Source organism: Odocoileus virginianus, chromosome 9 (assembly GCF_023699985.2).
Source record: "Odocoileus virginianus isolate 20LAN1187 ecotype Illinois chromosome 9, Ovbor_1.2, whole genome shotgun sequence".
NCBI classification, from domain to species: Eukaryota; Metazoa; Chordata; class Mammalia; order Artiodactyla; family Cervidae; genus Odocoileus; species Odocoileus virginianus.
Window position 1 is genome coordinate 51,029,463 of NC_069682.1, and position 18,009 is coordinate 51,047,471.

The 18,009-nt window shown below is 53.4% G+C and overlaps 2 protein-coding genes across 2 annotated transcripts in view; one reads left to right on the top strand and one right to left on the bottom strand.

Moving 5' to 3' along the window:
• The window catches only part of SS18L1 (SS18L1 subunit of BAF chromatin remodeling complex), a 28,312-nt gene extending 17,092 nt beyond the window's left edge, over positions 1-11,220 (bottom strand). The window contains exon 1 of the mRNA XM_020901123.2: positions 10,895-11,220. Within this exon, the coding sequence (XP_020756782.1) occupies positions 10,895-10,963 (69 nt within the window). The 5' untranslated portion in view covers positions 10,964-11,220. The remainder of the gene's footprint in view (positions 1-10,894) is intronic.
• A 161-nt stretch (positions 11,221-11,381) lies between these two features.
• Positions 11,382-17,010, top strand: PSMA7 (proteasome 20S subunit alpha 7). The gene is made up of 7 exons (XM_020901127.2): positions 11,382-11,567; positions 13,579-13,705; positions 14,360-14,484; positions 15,113-15,235; positions 15,649-15,768; positions 16,425-16,487; positions 16,781-17,010. Exons 1-7 carry the CDS (start codon positions 11,472-11,474, stop codon positions 16,871-16,873), a joined length of 747 nt encoding a protein of 248 aa, XP_020756786.1. The 5' UTR covers positions 11,382-11,471; the 3' UTR covers positions 16,874-17,010.
• The last annotated feature ends 999 nt before the right edge of the window (positions 17,011-18,009 follow it).

Below are 18,009 nucleotides of genomic sequence, written 5' to 3' on the forward strand. Positions count from 1 at the left end.
TCTGTGGTTATGTCTTGTCTTTAGGAAAGTGATGCTTGGACATTTGGGAGTAAAAGTCAGTTTGCAAATCTCAAACAATTCTGGCAAAAATAATATTTATACACAGGGCAGGGGGGCAGAGAGAGGACGAGAGAGCAAATGAGGCAACATGTTAACTTGGGGAAATCAGGGGGAAGAGAATATGGGAATTCTTTTAAAGGTTCATGTCTCACACACCTTTTTTCAGGAATCTGTAAAATGACGTGGTCCCATAAAACAAGGGAGCAAATGGCAAAAGGGGAAAACCTCAGACCAACAAAGAGGCCTAAAGAATGGGGACCATGATGGAGGGAAACCTGGAGAGGCCCAAGAAGAGTAGCACTGAGACCATGAACCTGACAGATTACTTGAGCTGAGGCTTCCATGACTGGGAGAAAGTCTAGATAAAGTAGTGAGAAATGATTTAAAAGAGAGATTGCCAACTCCAGGGGAAAAAAAAAAGACTGGACAGGAAAAATGATCACACACAAGATCATGCATAGAACAATATTTACACTATCACAACCAGAGGCGGATCAACCACCAGGGGGCCATCCAGGGGCAATTGGAGCACTTGTGTGTGGTGGAAGAGGGAGCACGAAAACAAGCCATGAACCCCTTTGCCATCATCTTCATGTGAGAGCAAATGTTAGGGACTCAATATCTGCTGTCCCCCTAAAACTCCTGTGTTGAAGCCCTAACTCCCAATGTGATGGCGTCTGGAGGCAGTACCTTTGGGAGGTGTTCAGGTTTGGATAAAGTAATGAGGGCAGAGCCCCCATCATGAGATCACTGCCCTGGCGAGAAGAAAACACCAGAGCTTCCTCTGGGATGAAGACAGCAAGAAGGTGGCCGTCCACAAACCAGGGGGCAGGTCCTCGCTGGGAACCAAATCTGCCACCACCTTGGTCTCAGACTTTCAGCCTCCCGGCGATGAGTGGACTGAGTCAACAGACAATGCTTAAAGCTAAAATCATTCAAGAAGCAGCCACTTGGTTTAGCAATGGTGAGGGCAAGTGGTGCTGCTGGGAGGTGGAAACCAGCATGGGGGTGGAAGAATGACCCTGAATTTCTAATACAAGCCTCACAGCATGATTTGATTCTTTATGTGCAGGTGTGGTTTTAATGAGTGTAAAATCTAACCTTAAAACAAGAGGTAAATGACCAGAGGGAAACCCTGGCTCACTCCAGATTGAAGATTAGAGATTTTATTTCCTACGAAAGTCACTCAGTCGTGTCCGACTCTTTATGACCCCATGGACTACACAGTTCATGGAATTCTCCAGGCCAGAATACTGGAGTGGGAAGCCTTTCCCTTCTCCAGGGGATCTTTCCAACCCAGGGATCTAACCCAGGTCTCCCAAATTGCAGGCGGATTCTTTACCAGCTGAGCCACAAGGGAAGCCCAAGAATACTGGAGTGGGTAGCCTATCCCTTCTCCAGCAGAACTTCCCAACCCAGGAATCGAACTGCGGTCTCCTGCATTGCAGGTGGATTCTTTACCAACTGAATATCAGGGAAGCCCTGATATTTTCTGATGGACTGGAAATCCATCGGGGTCTCCCTGCGAAGGTTCATATCCTGCTAACTGCATGGTGGTTATCTGTGAGTCAGTTCCTTCTTATTTCCTATATGTGTTTATTAAAATTTCTAAGAGAGGCATTTGTTACTGTTATCATTTAAAAGATGATTCTATTATCTTTAAGCTTCTTTTTTTTAATCTTTTAAATTTTCATTTGTCTTAAAAAATTGTTTTTATTTTATATTGGAGTATAAATGATTTACAATGTTGTGTAAAAGGTGATTTTAAAGAGTCTGGGACTGCCGGGGCTGGATGGGCCCAGGGGTTCACTTGTTCTTTTTCCTACCAGTGTGTGCATGCTAAGTTGCTTCAGTTGTGTCTGACTCTTTGCGACCCTATGGACTGTTGCCCCCCCCAGGCTTCTCAGTCCATGGAATTCTCCAGGCAAGAATATTGGAATGGGTTGCCATTTCCTCCTTTGGGGGATCTTCCTGACCAGGGATCAAACGCTTGTCTCAGGCATCTCCTGCAATGGCAGGGGCATTCTTTACCACTAGTGCCACCTGGGAAGCCCCTTTCTCTACCTAGCATGTGTCTAAAAAGTGTGTATCCTTAATACAAAGTTGAAAAATAAAGACAACACTTACACTGACAGGGGGATTAACAATCAATTTCACATATTTATTGCTGTCTTCTGAGCTTTCTCACAGGAGATTCTGTGTCTTCCTGCACCAGAGGGCATGCCCCTTGCTCTCTGCCCTCTTGGGAAGCCTCGTATTCATAGGTTCAGGGGATGGTGCAGGTGATATCACAGAGAAAGGAGTTGGAGAACTGTGTAGTATAAGAGCTGAAACTCAAGTGCCAGGTGTGGACCAGGGTCTCTGGAGGTGAGAATCCTGGGGTAGACAGTAGAGAAGGTGGCAACACCATTTGAAGAAGCTGGCGCTTAGCATTGAAGGCCACGACTGCCAAGTTGATGGTGAGATCCCATCTCTGATGGCCTATCCTAGACCCAGGCAAGTGTGACAAGGAGGTGGCCAGACCCCACCCTTGCTTGCGATGGAGTGGGCAGGAGGGGGCTGGAGTCAGGGCGAGTCGGCCACGGGCACATATCTGCTTGGTGCCACAGGGCGGCTATGTGTCAACTGTGATCTTGACAGCAGGGATCCAGGAGCACTCAGCAGTGATGTCTGAGCCATGGTTGGATAGCGGACCAGGAACACACAGGTGGAGATGAAGGTAGGGCAGCCCGAGTGGCAGGGGTGGCCTAGGCAAAGGTGTGGTAGAGCAGGGCACATCCGAAAGCAGAGACAGAAGTTTCAGGAACGTGGATAAGATGATGCGGTGGAGACGGAGAACCGTGGAGCGGCTGGGGGAGAGGGAGGCTTGTGCCCAGCAGAGGGTGACCCGCTGAACCGCAGCCTGGAGGGACTGCAAAGGCCAACGGGACCAAGGTCATGGGACACAGGGCACAGCCGTTACCTGCTGCGTGTCACAAACGTCCCCATGCCCCGTGGTGAAAACAGCAGCTTCTTAGAGCTCATGATTCTGGGCCGTCAGGGCGGTCTGCCACAGGTCTCTCCTGGCCTCGGCTCTGGCATTGGTGGGGCCTCCTTGGCACTTGGTCACCCTGGTGGTCTCAGGCCCCAGTGGGCAGCCGGAGAGCACAGGTCTCATTAGGCCTCTGTTGTGCCGGCCGCTGTTTCAGCGGTCAGAGCCCCATGAAGCAAAGCCCGGGGTGGCCGTGGGGCAGGGGGAACACAGGCTCAGAGCTGGGGTGGCCCCATTCAGCTGTTGTTTCTGCGACAATCCACCACAGGCTTTACCAGGGACTGGGCCTGGCTTCGAGGGAGGTGATGACCGACCTGGCACTCTGCTGCCCATGGGCCTGCCTGGAGGTGAGGACACAGGTGATGAGGCAGGGCCGGGCTCAGGGGGCCACTGACGCCACACATGGGGTCCTGACGGGTGGGTGAGGGATTGAGGATATCTGAAATTTGGGAAGGGGAGGGACTAGGGGCCCTAGAGCCCACAAGAGAGCAGGGTATAGGGACTGGAGCCATCAGAGAACCCTGGAATAGGGGCCACAGAGGGAACTGGAGGCCCTGAAACTTGCTGCCAAGGGGGGATCGGGTCACCCCACAATGGGCAGAAAGACCCTTCACAATGTCCTTGTGGCTGTTCTTGTAATTAACAAAGGCTGTACCCTCAATGTGACTTAGCAGCAGCAGCAGTACCCTCGAAATGGGAAAAAATTCACGGATGTGCTGAAGTCCAGGGGGAGGGTAGGTCTCCCACCTCCCACCCTTGGCTGCCACTCCAGCCAACCTCAGCTGGTTTTGGAGGCATCTCCCCGTCCCCGCTGTGCACACATGGGGAACATTTCCGTCCCGCTGGTCTCCCACCATCCCTGTCTCAGAGACTGTCCCGTATCAGCCACAAAGGTCCCCCCTCGTTGTTTCCTAAGCACCAGAGAATTCCACAGAACACACGGTACTCAGGGGCTTCTGTGGCTACAATAGAGACTGCAGAGCATGCCTCCACATGTGGGGTCAACTCCATGTGAGATAATTCCTGGGAGCCACCTGAGCTGTGGGAGGGACGACTGGAGAGCTGGGTAAGCGTCCCCAGGTGGCCGACCCTCCTCCCACCATGGTTCTCAGGGCAAACGTTTTGCTAATCCATCAGGGTTCCTTCCTGCCAGCACACAGGCAGCTGCCCCGCAACCACCCTGGAGGATAACTAGGGGCCCCAGGCCAGAGACCCGGCTGATGGATGCTGACAGGACCCCTTCCAACAAACATCTGCCTGATGGGACAATCTGTGAATCAGATGTGTGGGTTTCAAAAAACCCCATCCTTACTCCTATGGTGTCCTTGGGAGGGGCTGGCCCGGCTCTGTGATCCTCCCTCTGTGGCTGACAAGTGTGTTCAGACTCTAAGGATATGGTAAGGCAAATTAACATGGTTGTGGTTGTTCAGTTACTCAGTTGTGTCAAATTCTTCGCAACCCCATGGACTGTGGCATGCCAGGTTTTCTTGTCCTTCACCATCTCCCGGAGTTTGCCCAAACTCATGTCCATTGAGTCGATGATGACATCCAATCACCTCATCCTGTCATCCCCTTCTTCTCCTGCCTTCTATCTTTCCCAGCATTAGGGTCTTTTCCAGTGAGTTGGCTCTTCACCTTAGGTGGCTAAAGTACTGGAGCTTCACCTTCAGCATCAATCCTTCCAAAGAATATTCAGAGTTGATAACCTTTAGGATTGACTGCATTGATTTTCTTGATGTCCAAGGGACTCCCAAGAGTCTTCTCCAGACTACAATTTGAAAGCAGCAATTCTTCAGTGCTCAGCCTTCTTTAAGTCCAACTCTCACATACATGACTACTGGAAAAACCATAGCTTTGATTATACTGATCTTTATTGGCAAAGTAATATTTCTGCTTTTTAATATACTGTCCAGGTTTGTCATAGCTTTTCTTCCAAGAAGCAAGCATCTTTTTACTTCATGGCTGCAGTGACTTCACTGTCCGCAGTGATTTTGGAGCCCAAGTAAATAAAGTCTGTCACTGTTTCCACTGTTTTCCCATCTATTTGCCATGAAGTGATGGGATGAATGCCATGATCTCAGTTTTTGGAGTGCTGAGTTTTAAGCCAGCTTTTTTACTCTCCTTTCACCTTCATCAAGAGGCTCTTTAGTTCCTTTTCACTTTCTGCCATAAGGCTGGTATCATCTGCATATTTGAGGTTATTGATATTTTTCCCGGAAGTCTTGATTCCAGCTTGTGCTTTATCCAGCTCATCATTTCTCATGATGTACTCTGCATATAAGTTAAATAAGCAGGGTGACAATACACAGCCTTGATGTATTCCTTTCCCAATTTGGAACCAGTCTGTTGTTCTATGTCCAGTTCTAACTGTTGCTTCTTGTCTTGCATACAGATTTCTCAGGAGGCAGGTAAGGTGGTCTGGTATTCCCATCTCTTTAAGAATTTTCCAGTTTGTTGTGATCCATGTTAATGTGCAAGCAGCTGCAAACATATGCCCATCCTCCTCAAGGACGTGGGGCCCCCACATTATTCAGTCACTGCCACTCTGCCCCTGTGAGTCTGGCTCCCTTCCCTCTTCACAGGACCCTGGACTCCTGCGATTTGGGATCACCTGCCCTTCAGAATCTACTCTTCACTTTTGCTCAATGTCAATACTACCATCAAAAGGCAGAGACCATCACTTACTTACAAGGTGGCTTGCCTTCCTGTACCAGGTGATCACGGGTTACCACAAGTGCAGATGAAAGGATCCAACCATGTCATCTTCCTTAAAACAAGGAACCCAGGGCCTGGGGGTGGAAGTGGGGGTGGGGGGTGCTGGGCTGTGAGCTGTCATAGCTCCACCCTCACTGCTGACCCCATGGCCCACTGCCCATCCATCCACCAGCCCTGCAGTCCCAGCACAATCACCCATCTGCTCAGGAGCTGTGCTGGCCAAGGGGATAGGGGCCACATTTCAGGAGCCTCGCCTGCATAAGCATCCAGCACTTTTGCCCTGGGGCCTTCTGACTCCTGTCATGTTCATGCAGCACGGCACACAGTCATGGTGCCCGCCAGAGATCAGGCAGTCCAGACTGGCCTGACATTGCTCACATCCTGCCACTTGGGGATATCAGCGCTAGGTCCCCTCACTGCAGGGGTGGGAGGGCAGCTTCGACTCAAAGCCTGGGGACCGCATGGATGCTGTCATTCAACTCCCAGCACAGGGCCCACCGGCCCAGGCAGCGGGCTGGGGCAGAGGGCCGGGGCCACGAGCAGGGCACAGTGGGGACACCTACGAGTGAGTGTCAGAGGGCCCCTGGCTGCCTCCCCCTCCTTCCACCTCCAGAGACAGCCCTGAGGAGGCATGCTTGCCGAGGGGTCGGGGGTGGGGCCTGTACTTTAGCCAGAGGCTTCCATCCTCCACCAGGGGGCTCCCAGGACAACATCTGGGTTGAGGCAGTGCCTGGGCAGAAGGGCAGAGGCCAGGCGGTGGCTGTTCCCTCCCTGAAAACACCCACAGGGGATGCACTCAGAGCCTCCACAGGGCAGGTTCAAGTGCGCTCAGGGGCAGCACCCTGCCTCCCCACCCAGGGCTGGTCCCAGAGACCACAGTGAAGGGGCACCACCACTCCCACCCCGGGAGACCCTTCCCAGGCCTCTGCTCACTGGGGAGAAAGTGCTTTCAGTAATTACTGCCTGAGATGATCAGTAGCAAAGTTCACAGGAGGCTCCGAGTCCCCAGGGCCTTCTCAGTTGTGAATTTTAAAATGGCCAATTTACCTCCCCCATGAATAGCCTACATTTTTAAGGCAAGTTTCAGGTCTGAGAGAGTACAGGGCACCCCCCCACAATGGGTCACCACTTACCCCCGTGCCCCCACCCTGCCCCTGGGCACAGAGGTCCTTGCAGCCGGGCAGCCACCCTGCTGGTCTCTCTCCCATGCCTGACCCACATCAGCAAACACGCCAGCTGCCTACCCCTCCATGAGCTCCCACGGAGCCTGTCCCGTCTGCACAAGGTGTTGGGTGCAGAGGGACAAGACGCAACCCCCGCTCTTCAGCTGAGGAAACAAGCTAAGGAAGCCAACATAAACAGTGATGATAAAACTCACATTTATTAAGCAACTACTATGTACGAAGCAGCAAGGAGGCACCTACACGTCGGTCAAGGCAAAGCAGTCAAGGGCCCCTCCAACATGCCCCAGCCCAGCCACACAGGCTGCAGAGACGGCGGCACCCCAACCCCCACCAGTGACATCCGGAGCAGCTCAGGGCGGGTCCTGGCCTATAGGTCAGCTGGCCAGGTACAGAGCCACTGGCTTTTCCTGGGGACACTGCCCACCTCCACCTCAGACCCTCTGGCCAAATCATGTCCCCTGTGGTTCTCACCTGGGTTGCACCTGCCCTCACACTACGCTTGGTCACAGCAAACAAGACCACTAAGTGCATGACTGAGGCACCCCTAATCAGGCTGGCCCTTCCAGCCCCACCAGTTTTGGTGCCTGATGTGAAGAGCCGTCTCATTGGAAAAGACCTTGATACTGGGAAAGACTGAAGGCAGGCAGAGAAGGCAGCAACAGAAGAGATGGCTGCATGGCATCATTGACTCAACAGACATGAGTTTGAGCAAACTCTGGGAGATGGTAAAGGACAGGGACGGCTGGCATGCTGCAGTCCACGGGGTCACAAAGAGCCGGACATGACTGAGCCACTGAAAAACACCTGCTCTGCTCCCTGCAGACCACAAGCGGGACCACTGGTGACTCTCAACCTTTGAGACCCTTCCTATCCCCACTCTTTGGTCCTCCTTGTCTGATACGCCCCCGCCCCATGTGTCCTCCTTTAAGAGTTGAACTGTGTCCCTCAAAATTACCTGGTCAAGTCCTAACTCCCAGTATCTGGGACCATGGCCTTATTTGGAAATAGGGGCCTTGGAAAAGTAATCAACTTATATTTGAGGTCACATGGATTAATGTGTTAGTTGCTCAGTCGCATCTGACTCTTTGTGACCCCATGAACTGTAGCCCATCAGGCTCCTCTGTCCATGGGACTCTCCAGGCAAAAATACTGGAGTGGGTAGCCATTCCCTTCTCCAGGGGATCTTCCCGACCCAGGATTGAACTCAGGTCTCCTGCATTGCTGGCGGATTCTTTACCATCTGAGCCAACAGGGAAAGATTAGGGTGGACCTTAAATCCCACACCTGGTGTCCTCATGAGAAGAGGGAGATTGGACACAGACACATAGGAAGGGGGCCAGGTGAAGATGGAGGCAGAGATCAGGATTATGCATCTACAGGCCAAGGAGCTCCAAGGACCACCAGCAATAGCCAGAAACTCAGAGAGAAGCCTGGAATAGATCCTGCCTTGGAACCCCAGAAAGGAAGCAACACCGCCAACACCATGACTTTGGATTTTCAGCCCTTCAAACTGTAAGAAAATTAATTGCAGCTGTTTTAAATGACCCTGTTTGTGGTAATCTGTTATGACAGCCGTAGGAAATGAATACAACTGCCCATCCCAAACGCTTGACTGATGGAACCAGGGTCACAGATGCTCCAGCACATGCTAGGCGCTGACTGTGCTGGACACTGTGCCAGCCTGGGGACACAACAAGAACGGGTCAGCAACACAAAACCTTGGGAGCCCAAGTGACATGTCAAAGTGCTGCACTTACCACATTACTGCCAAGGGTGCACAAGGAAGGGGCATTTCAGTGGGGCCTTGAAGGTTGAGTAGGAGTTTGTGCGGCAAGCTCCTGTCCAAACATACTCTAAGGACAAGAGTGTACTTCCTGCTGTCTCACACCAAGTAGGCTTCCAAGGAACCCCTGGCTTTTTCTCAATGCTCTGAGCATGAGCACATACTGTGGACACAGCTCATATGAGTGCAGAACATGTATTTCTGATGCCCTCTCAGAATACCAGTAAGAGAGCCCTGCGTATATATATTGAGAAAATACCAAGGTGACCACACAGACTACTAGTCCTATCAGGTCAAACCAGATGACAGCCTAAGCCGAAGACCCACCTCCAACAGTCAGCAGGCAGACATTCTGCCCTGCGATGCGGTCTTTCTGATCTGATGTTTGGGAGCAGTGCTCAAACACACACTTCTCCCTAGAGACTTGCAAAGTGCAAACAACTGGATGAATGCTGACACCAAGGCAGCTTCAGGAACCGTGGCTACACTTGTCACACTTAGCTCCAAACACCAGGGTCCTCATAGTCTCTTGGGCTGCCAACATGTGTGTCTGGGTCACATGCTTGACCCTCTGCCCCACCAAGGGTCCCACATGGGGTGTCACTGTCAGGGCAGACCCTGGAGTTGCTGTCCAGGTGTGACTCCTGGCTCCACCGTGTACCAGCAGGCACTCAGGCTCCCTATACCTGTCTCCTGATCTGTAAAATGGGGATGATAGTAACTCGAGACATTAAACGAGTTGAGACCTGCAAAGCCCTTAGAGTAAGGCCAGTAAGCTCCCCATAAGGGTTAACCAAACAAATAAGAATGCTCTGTTTTTAAACCTGTATTTCTCCTGCTAAAGTCCTCTCTTCCCCATTTAGCATTTATGAGGCTCCTCCTTTGTCAAAATCAATCACGATAAAAGTCTCAAACAGTCAAGAGGCTGAGGACAAGTCCACCAGGTCCCTGCAGGCCATCAAAGTGAATCCCTTCAGGGTAAAAACAGGCTCACAGAAACCAAGGCATACTGCAGAGGACCACAGGTAAACAAAGGTGAAACACAGGTGAAAGTAACATAGCTGTCAAAAACACCAAGAAAATTCAAGTGGGAATGACTAACACCCTATTTCTTCTAAGCTTCTCTTCTAAGGAAAAACAGTAGGAAAACTGAAATCTTCATTTTCACAACTTAAGGCTTTGTTAAAGGTGCCCCCAAACCAACTGGGAAGGTTATCTCTAGAAAACCACAAGGCCGAACTTAAAGAACGTGGGCAAGGCTGTAAAGCGAATGTGTAAAGTTTCTGTTAGGTGAGAGACTGGCTAGGTGTCACACTCAAAGACAATTTGACACGCGAATAAGGGCAGCAAGATTTGGCCGGCAGGTCGGCCCCGGGGTGTAGCGCGCTCCTTGAAGGGCTGCGGGGCCGCTGGAACTGCGTCCCACCCTCTGGATGCGCCCCTTTGTGCATCGGAGTGCACTTAAGGGGGCGGTAGGGGCCGGCTGCTGGGACCTATTCCTGTCGCCCCGTGCGCCCCTCGACCATTCAAGGTGCGCGTAGGGGCCAGGGCCGCCCACCACGCAGCGCCACCGCTTTCGCCAGCGAAGCGGATCCCTTGTGCACGCGGGGTGGCCGGCAGACACCACTCAGTGGGCGGCTGGTCCCACCGCCCTGCACCCCTGCCCACGGACCGTGGCCCCAAAGATGGTGAGTCACCACTGTGCCCGCGCGGCCCGCAGTCGATCCCGGGCTGCATCCGAGGATACCAACCCGCGAGCAGCATCTTTCGGACAACACCCCTTGGGCAGTCTGTTCCGCCACTCTGCGCCCCTGCCCGCGGCCCCTGGTCCCGAAAGCGGCGGGTCTCCACCGTGCCCGGCGTGGCCCAGGGTCGTTCCCGGCTTGGATCTGGCGACACCACCCCGCGGGCCGCCCCGCGCCCTGCTTACGGCCCACGCGCGCCCCCGCCCAAGCTGGCGCACGTCGGCGGCCAAGCGCGCGCGGGGCCCCGGCGGGGTCGCTGCGGTCGCCTGTGCCCCGGCTTTGTTCGCGCCCCGCGCCCGCCGGCTACCCTCGACCCGGCCGGGCGCCCGCCCGCACCCCGAGGCTCCCGGGCCCCGGCCCGGGGCTCCCAGCCCACCTTCTGGATGGTTTGCTGCGTGACCTCGCCTTTGCCTCTCGGCCGGGCGGACGCGAAAGCCACCGACATGGTAGCGGGCGCGGAATCAGCCCTAGATCATCGGGGCTTATTCTCTGGCTGCGATCGCCAGTCGGAGGCGCTCATTCTCCGCAGTCGCTGGGGGGCGGGGGGCTCGGGGGGAGCCGCGTTGTGGGCTCGTCCGCCCCGCCGCTGCCGCTTCGCCCTGAAGCCCGCCGCGCCCCTATCCCGTGCGCCGCCTCAGCTCGAGACGGAGCCCCGCAAGGCGCCCCCGGGCGACTGCTTCGCGCCCCGCGCCCGGCCCGCCGCCGCCGCGCCACACCCCCGCGCCCGGCCGCCGGTGGTTCGGCCGGGCCCCGCCCCGTTGCGCGCGCACGTCAGCCCGGCGCCGCCTGACGCTCAGGGACGCCGCCTTACGCCGGTAGCGTAATCGGGGGCGCCGGGGGCGCCGGGGGCGGGCGGGCGCGCGCGCGGCGCCGGCGCAGCAACGTTGTGAATCGCCGGCTGCGCGGCCGTGAGTGTGCGCTTTTCCTGGGCCCGGCCGCGTAGTCCAGCAGGCATGAGCTACGACCGCGCCATCACCGTTTTCTCGCCCGACGGCCACCTTTTCCAAGTGGAGTACGCTCAGGAGGCCGTGAAGAAGGGCTCGACTGCGGTGAGCGGGGAGGCGGGGGGCGGCAGAGGCCTGGGCGGCTGGGTGGGGCCCGGGCGCGTCTCGCCGACCCGCTTCCACGGGGGCCACGCTGACGGGCGCGCGGTGGTTCGGGGCCCAGGGAGACATGGTCGCCTGGGGCGCACACGGAAGTTGGGACTGGGGCGCCGCTGCGAGAAAGAACCGCCGCAGGAGGCGGTCGCGAGGGCAGACCGGGAGGCTCTTCGGGCGCCGGTTTCCGCGTACGGGCGAGCGGGGCTGCTGGTGCCTCGACAAGGGCTCTACTGGCTGCGGGCTTCGCTTCCCCGCGCCGTGTCCGGAGCCGAGCGCACGCCTACCGCCGACGCCATCTTGGCGGGGGCCCCCGCGCGGGCCTGGGGGGCCTGGGGCGGTGCGAGGGCGTGGGGCTTGGTGAGGCAGGGCCCGGCCCTTGCTAGTTCCGGGGCGCTCCTTGAGGGAGTAGGTGGCTGCGGTGGACTCAGTCTGGACAGCTCCCAGGTAGCCGACTCCCCCGTCCTTCTTGTCTCCCGCCCCCAGAAAGTAGTTGCCCTCCAGGCCTGGGGCGATCTCGAGAACAAAGGGCGGCCGGTGTCAGCATCGGCCCTGCACTTCCCGGGCCGCCGGCGCGGCGGGCAGGCTCCCTCCTGGGTCCGATTGCTGAGTCTTACCCCGTTGGACCCTGCCCTCGACTCGTGTCCCGTCGCACCTGAGCGGTCTGTCATTTAGGCCGCTGCTTCAGGTGTGAATACTTGTTGTCTTTACGATACCTGTCAGTTTGTTTATCGGTCAAACTGGATGATGGGTTTTTGTGGGTTTTTTTTCCCCCCAATCATTTAGTGTTTCGGAGGCCTGAGCAGGCAGAGAGAAAACACACGGTTCTGTGAATTTTGAAGTATTTTTTATTTCATGAATCTCGGAATTAAGGCCCCCAAATCCACTTTCTGACCTGCCTCAGCTCAGCTTGAAGACTACTGGGGGAATGTCAACTGACACCCTCCACCGTGGGCCAGCCAGGTGGCTGCCTTTGTTTGCCCTGACTGCTGCCTCTGGGTCTGGCCTTTGCAGACAATTTATGAGAAAGCTCCTTGAAATCTGAAACGCTGCCACCCGGTGCTTCTCTGCATGGGACACGGAGACTTCTAAACATCCAACAGGGCTCGGACCTGGCTCCCCACATTGAAGAATTAGCTGGCCCAGGTGCCTGTAGGGCCAAGGCTGAGATACCCTGTCCAAACTGAGAGAAGTTGCTTTTACAAGTGATTGTCTCGTTTGTGTCTGCTGTGCTTTGAGTGGATTAACTGGCAGCCAATGTGGTTTTCTCCCCCATGTATTTAAAACACCTTTTTCTTGTGCTATAGTGTCAGCCATAAGCAGAGAGCCATGGGCCTCCCAGTGACAGTTGATATGTTGTTCACCTGATACCATACCAGGCACTTCTCCACTGCTGTGCACATTGGTTTCAAAAGTGTAGGAGGGGGAGTTCCTTGGCAGTCCAGTAGTTAGGACTCTGCTTTCACTGCAGTGGCCCAGGTTCAGTCCCTAGTCAGGGAACTAGGATCCCTTGAGCCTGGTGGTATAATCAAAAAAGAAAAAAAAAAAAAAGTGCACAGGAGAGAGAGGGAAGGCTTTGGGTAGTTTCATAATCACAGCAACATTGCTTTTGGAACACCTGACTTCACTGTTACGGGTCTCACGCTCAAGCTTTACAGAGACTCTGATTCACTGGGTTGAAATGACGCATGTTCACAAGCACATGGATTATATAGCAGTTATTCCTTAGTTGTGTTGTAACTGAAACTACATATCAGTATTTTAAGGCACGAGGCTAGGTGCCTAGATGGTGATGCCTGGGCTAGCTCTACCAAAAGTGGATCGAGACCCACAGTTTGCAGGGTGTGCGTGCCCCCCCTCAAGGGTGTTCACAGGCCCATGTTAACATCTGCTCTTAGTGCTGTGTCTCTGGTGGCAAAACCTCTGGTCAGTTTCGTAAGTGCCCCATTGATATTTATTGAAGGTCGGTGTTCGAGGAAAAGACATTGTTGTTCTTGGTGTGGAGAAGAAGTCAGTGGCCAAACTGCAGGATGAAAGGACAGTGCGGAAGATCTGTGCTCTGGATGATAATGTCTGCATGGCGTTCGCCGGTGAGTCTGGGGCCAGCACCGTGTCTCTGTCTCTTGGAAGAACGGCCCTCTGGAGGTTAACCTGGTGAAAGGGCTGTGGGGGACATGTGATTGGGTAAACCGGAATCATTTAGAAGAAAGATTTGGCCTTTAAGAAAAGGGCTGGCCTCAGTTCAGGGGTAGCATCCTCCCCAGGAGGCTGAAGCAGAGGGGCTAAATGAATAAACAGTTCCAAAAAGAGGGGCTGTGCTGTCTCCTATATTGCTGCTATCAGGAGAAAGGTCAGCTGTCCACAGTTAACCATGTACCTATGAAGTGGGGAGAGCCGGACAGCACCCTGTTCTCGGGATGTGCCGTGTTCTTGTACTTCTGTGACTTCACTCATTTCCTCCTTCAGCAGGAAGATCCCAGTTCCCCTAGAGATTGACTTGTCAAAGACCTAGTGTGTGTGTAGCCTAGCACCCATAGCTCCTTAACCATGCAGCTTTCTTAGAGGATCTCAGAGGCTGCTGGTTCCACTGTGGGGCTCTCAGAGTAACCTTGGTGCTGCCTATCAGGACCAGTTTTAGAACCTGCCCAAGGTTACCTGCTGTCCATGCGTGTGATCTGCACCATCCTTGACAGTTGCCCAGATGAGGCATGGCTTAGGGGGCATTGTCTTTGTGATCCTTGCAGGCCTTACTGCTGATGCAAGAATAGTCATCAACAGGGCCCGGGTGGAATGCCAGAGCCACCGACTGACCGTGGAGGACCCGGTCACCGTGGAGTACATCACCCGTTATATCGCCAGTCTGAAGCAGGTGGGTGTTCCTGCTGTGGCTGGGCTCTGGTGTCGAGCTGTGTCCTGGAGCGTCCTGCCACGGGATATCACTGTGGGGAAATCAGGAAACTGCACTTGTTCCACAGGCACAGTCCTAACCTCGACTTTCTCATCTGCAGTTTTACTGTTGTTTATCCTTTTCAGTGGCATTTGTGGTGGTCTTATTTAGTGGTGTAGGGTAGTCCAGGTTCATATTTCTAGAGGGACATGATGTAGTTTTTGTCTTGTTCTGAATGACCAGTCACTAAACAGTTGTGAGGGGGCTAAAAGCCACCCCCACTCTTGGTGAAATTTTAGTCACCTGTGAACCTGGTGTGTAACCAGATTGTGTCTGCTGTCAAAGTAACTCCAAGGAACCCCAGCCACTTTCCATGATGCATTCTGGTTTTCTAAGAATGAAAATGTAGCACAGGAAGGAGGAACGCTGAGAAACCATGGGTTCGTTTCATTTTTCACTTGAATTACAAGTAACCTGAACATGGGCTTAATTTATTTTCATCCTTTTGTTAAAATCTGTGTTTGGAACATGGTGTGTGTTTTATTTGCAGTGGGTTCTGGGTGGCCTCTGTGCGGAGGCTGCGGTGTCACTGTGTCTCTTTCTCCACTAGCGCTACACGCAGAGCAACGGGCGCCGGCCATTTGGCATCTCTGCCCTCATTGTGGGTTTTGACTTTGATGGCACCCCCCGACTCTATCAGACTGACCCCTCGGGCACATACCATGCCTGGAAGGTGAGTCCCTGACAAAAAAGGGGCTTGGGGCCATTTTGTTTGTAGAAGCAGTTTTGGAGGCTGTTGGGACCTTGAGCTGGCCTCATCTTATAGAGGGATGTATGCATACACACGTTTTGTGCTCATGACACTGGTGATGTGGAAGCCGGGAAGTTGTTCAGTGTTGATGTTTGGGAGCAAAGGACAGTGAGCTGTAAGGACACGTGGTGTATGCAAGATGCCCATGTGTCTTCATTAGAGTCCCATTCTTAGTGGGCATGAGCACCAACTCCAAATAGCCCTTTGCAAAAAGAAGCCATGGGGCAGGGCCTCCCCCAGCCCGGCTGCCTCTCCACAGCACGCAGGAGCAGGGTGGCACTGGCTGGCTCTGGATCGTTGCATTCTGTGCCATGTAACACATACCCCTGTTTCAGGCCAATGCTATAGGCCGGGGTGCCAAGTCAGTGCGTGAATTCCTGGAGAAGAATTACACTGACGAAGCCATTGAAACAGATGATCTGACTATTAAGCTGGTTATCAAGGCCCTTCTGGAAGTAAGTTTGTGTTTGAAACCTGGGCAAGATGAAGACACCCATGCCATGGTGGTGGTGGTACTTGGCCTGGGGAATGGACAGCATGGGATAGAACAGCCTAATGTATAGGCAACAAGGAGAGAGGCACAGGCACTCACAGTACCACCAGGCACCACTTATAGTGCTTTGTCAGCTCCTTACACATCTGGGGCAGTCAGGGTACCAAGTGGCTAAGTTGGCCTAGAGTTCAGACTTTCTGAGGCTCAAGCTATGGCTAGAGTCAGAATTAGAAGAACTGGAAATAATGGGTGGGAGCTGTGATGTCTGACTTTGTCAAGACCTTGGAGGTGCTGGGAGTGAAGCCAAAGAGGCAGAGGGGGATTACAGTTTTAAGGCTAGGCTGGGGCTCAGGCCTCGGTGGTGGGGCAGGCTGCGAGCAGTGGGCAGGGCCCTGAGTATATGTGCTGCAGGAGGAGAAACAGACAGCAAGCCTGCCCAAACCCAGCTGCCCCAAGACAGGAGGAGTACAGATATCCCAACGGACTGCATCAGCGTGCAGCTGGGACACCCCGGTGTCCCACCCCTCCCCTTGTGCGGCAGTTCTGGGTTCAGGTTCATGGGGCACTAGGTCTAGTTGAGGTGGGTGAGGTGTCTAACACTCTTTTCTCCCCTTGAAGGTGGTTCAGTCAGGTGGCAAAAACATAGAGCTGGCTGTCATGAGGCGAGATCAACCCCTCAAGGTAATCACCAAGTTGGTTTGCTGTCCTTCTCTTTGGGTATGTTCCCAGTGGTCAGGGCAGGGGGCAGTGCACGTTCGGAACTGCTCTAGCACCAAGAAATGTTCTTTCCAGGGGGCCCCACACAAGTGGAAAAGAAAACATTCCCACATTGACCATCTACACGTTGGTTCCAGCTTGTCCCCTGGGTCAGCCACATGTGGCTTCACTCTCCTGTAGCAGCAGCCAGAGGGGGCATCTGGGACTTAGATTTGGGGGCACCTTGTGTGGCTAACCATACACTGTTCCTTTGGTAGATTTTAAATCCTGAAGAGATTGAGAAATATGTTGCTGAGATTGAAAAAGAAAAAGAAGAAAATGAAAAGAAGAAACAAAAGAAAGCATCATGATGAACTGAAATTTTGCTTGTAATGATTTTTAAATTCAAATCATGGCTGATTTCCAAAAGGATACATATGCGTTTCCATTCCATTTAATCGTACTGTCCCAAGTGTCCTACAATAAATTTGCCTATTTTTTAACCTTTCTTTCAGAGGTGAATGCATCTTTTAGGTGTACGGATAGCTCTTTAGGGAACTTGCTCACTTTGGGTCTCTGGAGCATTCCTTTCCACTCCTCCCCAGGCTCTAAGACAAGGTGATGGTTGAGTGGGATCCCTCCCTGGGATTTGTGGAAAGGCTGTATGGGGCAGTAGACAACAGGTGCCATGGAGGCAGAAACTTGAGGTTTCTCCACACAGGATGACCATTTCTTTTCATATTTTGTTGGAGTCCTTGATCAATGTATGATGTCAGGACACAAGGCCAGACTGTGCTCAGTTTAAACCAGGAGCTCACTTTGCAGCGCAGCTCTGGAACTGGTCTTGAATTTCTGGTTCTAGTAAATCAGGTCAGCATTCCTCCTGTTTTGATCCTTCAAGACTTCTGGTCCCTACCCGCTCTCCCTCTTTAGCCAGAAAGATTATCCTTCTCTTAGCTTCCAGCCCACTTACAGGGTAAGTGGTGGTCCTCAGCTTTGCCTCGGTAGGAAAACCCCAAACACTCCCTTTGCCTGCATAGCTCTTGTGGGCTCTGCCACCAGCTTTAGCGGTGGCATTGCCTTTTGGCTTCCAGTACTGCAGGAGAACCCAGAGGGCTTTCTTGAGTCTCTGGGCTGGTGGTCTCTTGTGACTGCACTGGTAGTACTCCAGGGCTCTGCTCCATCTTGTCTATGGCTTTTCAGTTCTCGGTTCAATGGGTTATATCCATCCATCAGACTTCTAAAGAGTACCGGGAATTTCCTGGTGGTCCAGGAGCAGGACTTGGCACTTGGACTGCTGAGGGCCCTGTTCATTTACTCTTTGGTCGGGAAACTAAGATCCCATAAGCCACACAGCACAGCCAAAACAAGTCAAGAGGCCTAGATACATTGTAAACTCAGCCTGAAGTGTCTAGTTGTCACAATGATTGTCAGTTTAAATTTTTAATAGCAAGGTTAGTCATAGGTGGTAAACTGTGACTTAACTATATTTAGACTCTTTAGCAGA

Bases quoted from the DNA above. Each gene is read 5' to 3' on its own strand.
- PSMA7 (XM_020901127.2), top strand. From the start codon at position 11,472: ATGAGCTACGACCGCGCCATCACCGTTTTCTCGCCCGACGGCCACCTT. The intron at 13,706-14,359 runs GTGAGTCTGGGG...TGATCCTTGCAG, and splicing joins TGTCTGCATGGCGTTCGCCG to GCCTTACTGCTGATGCAAGA. The intron at 16,488-16,780 runs GTAATCACCAAG...TTCCTTTGGTAG, and splicing joins GGCGAGATCAACCCCTCAAG to ATTTTAAATCCTGAAGAGAT.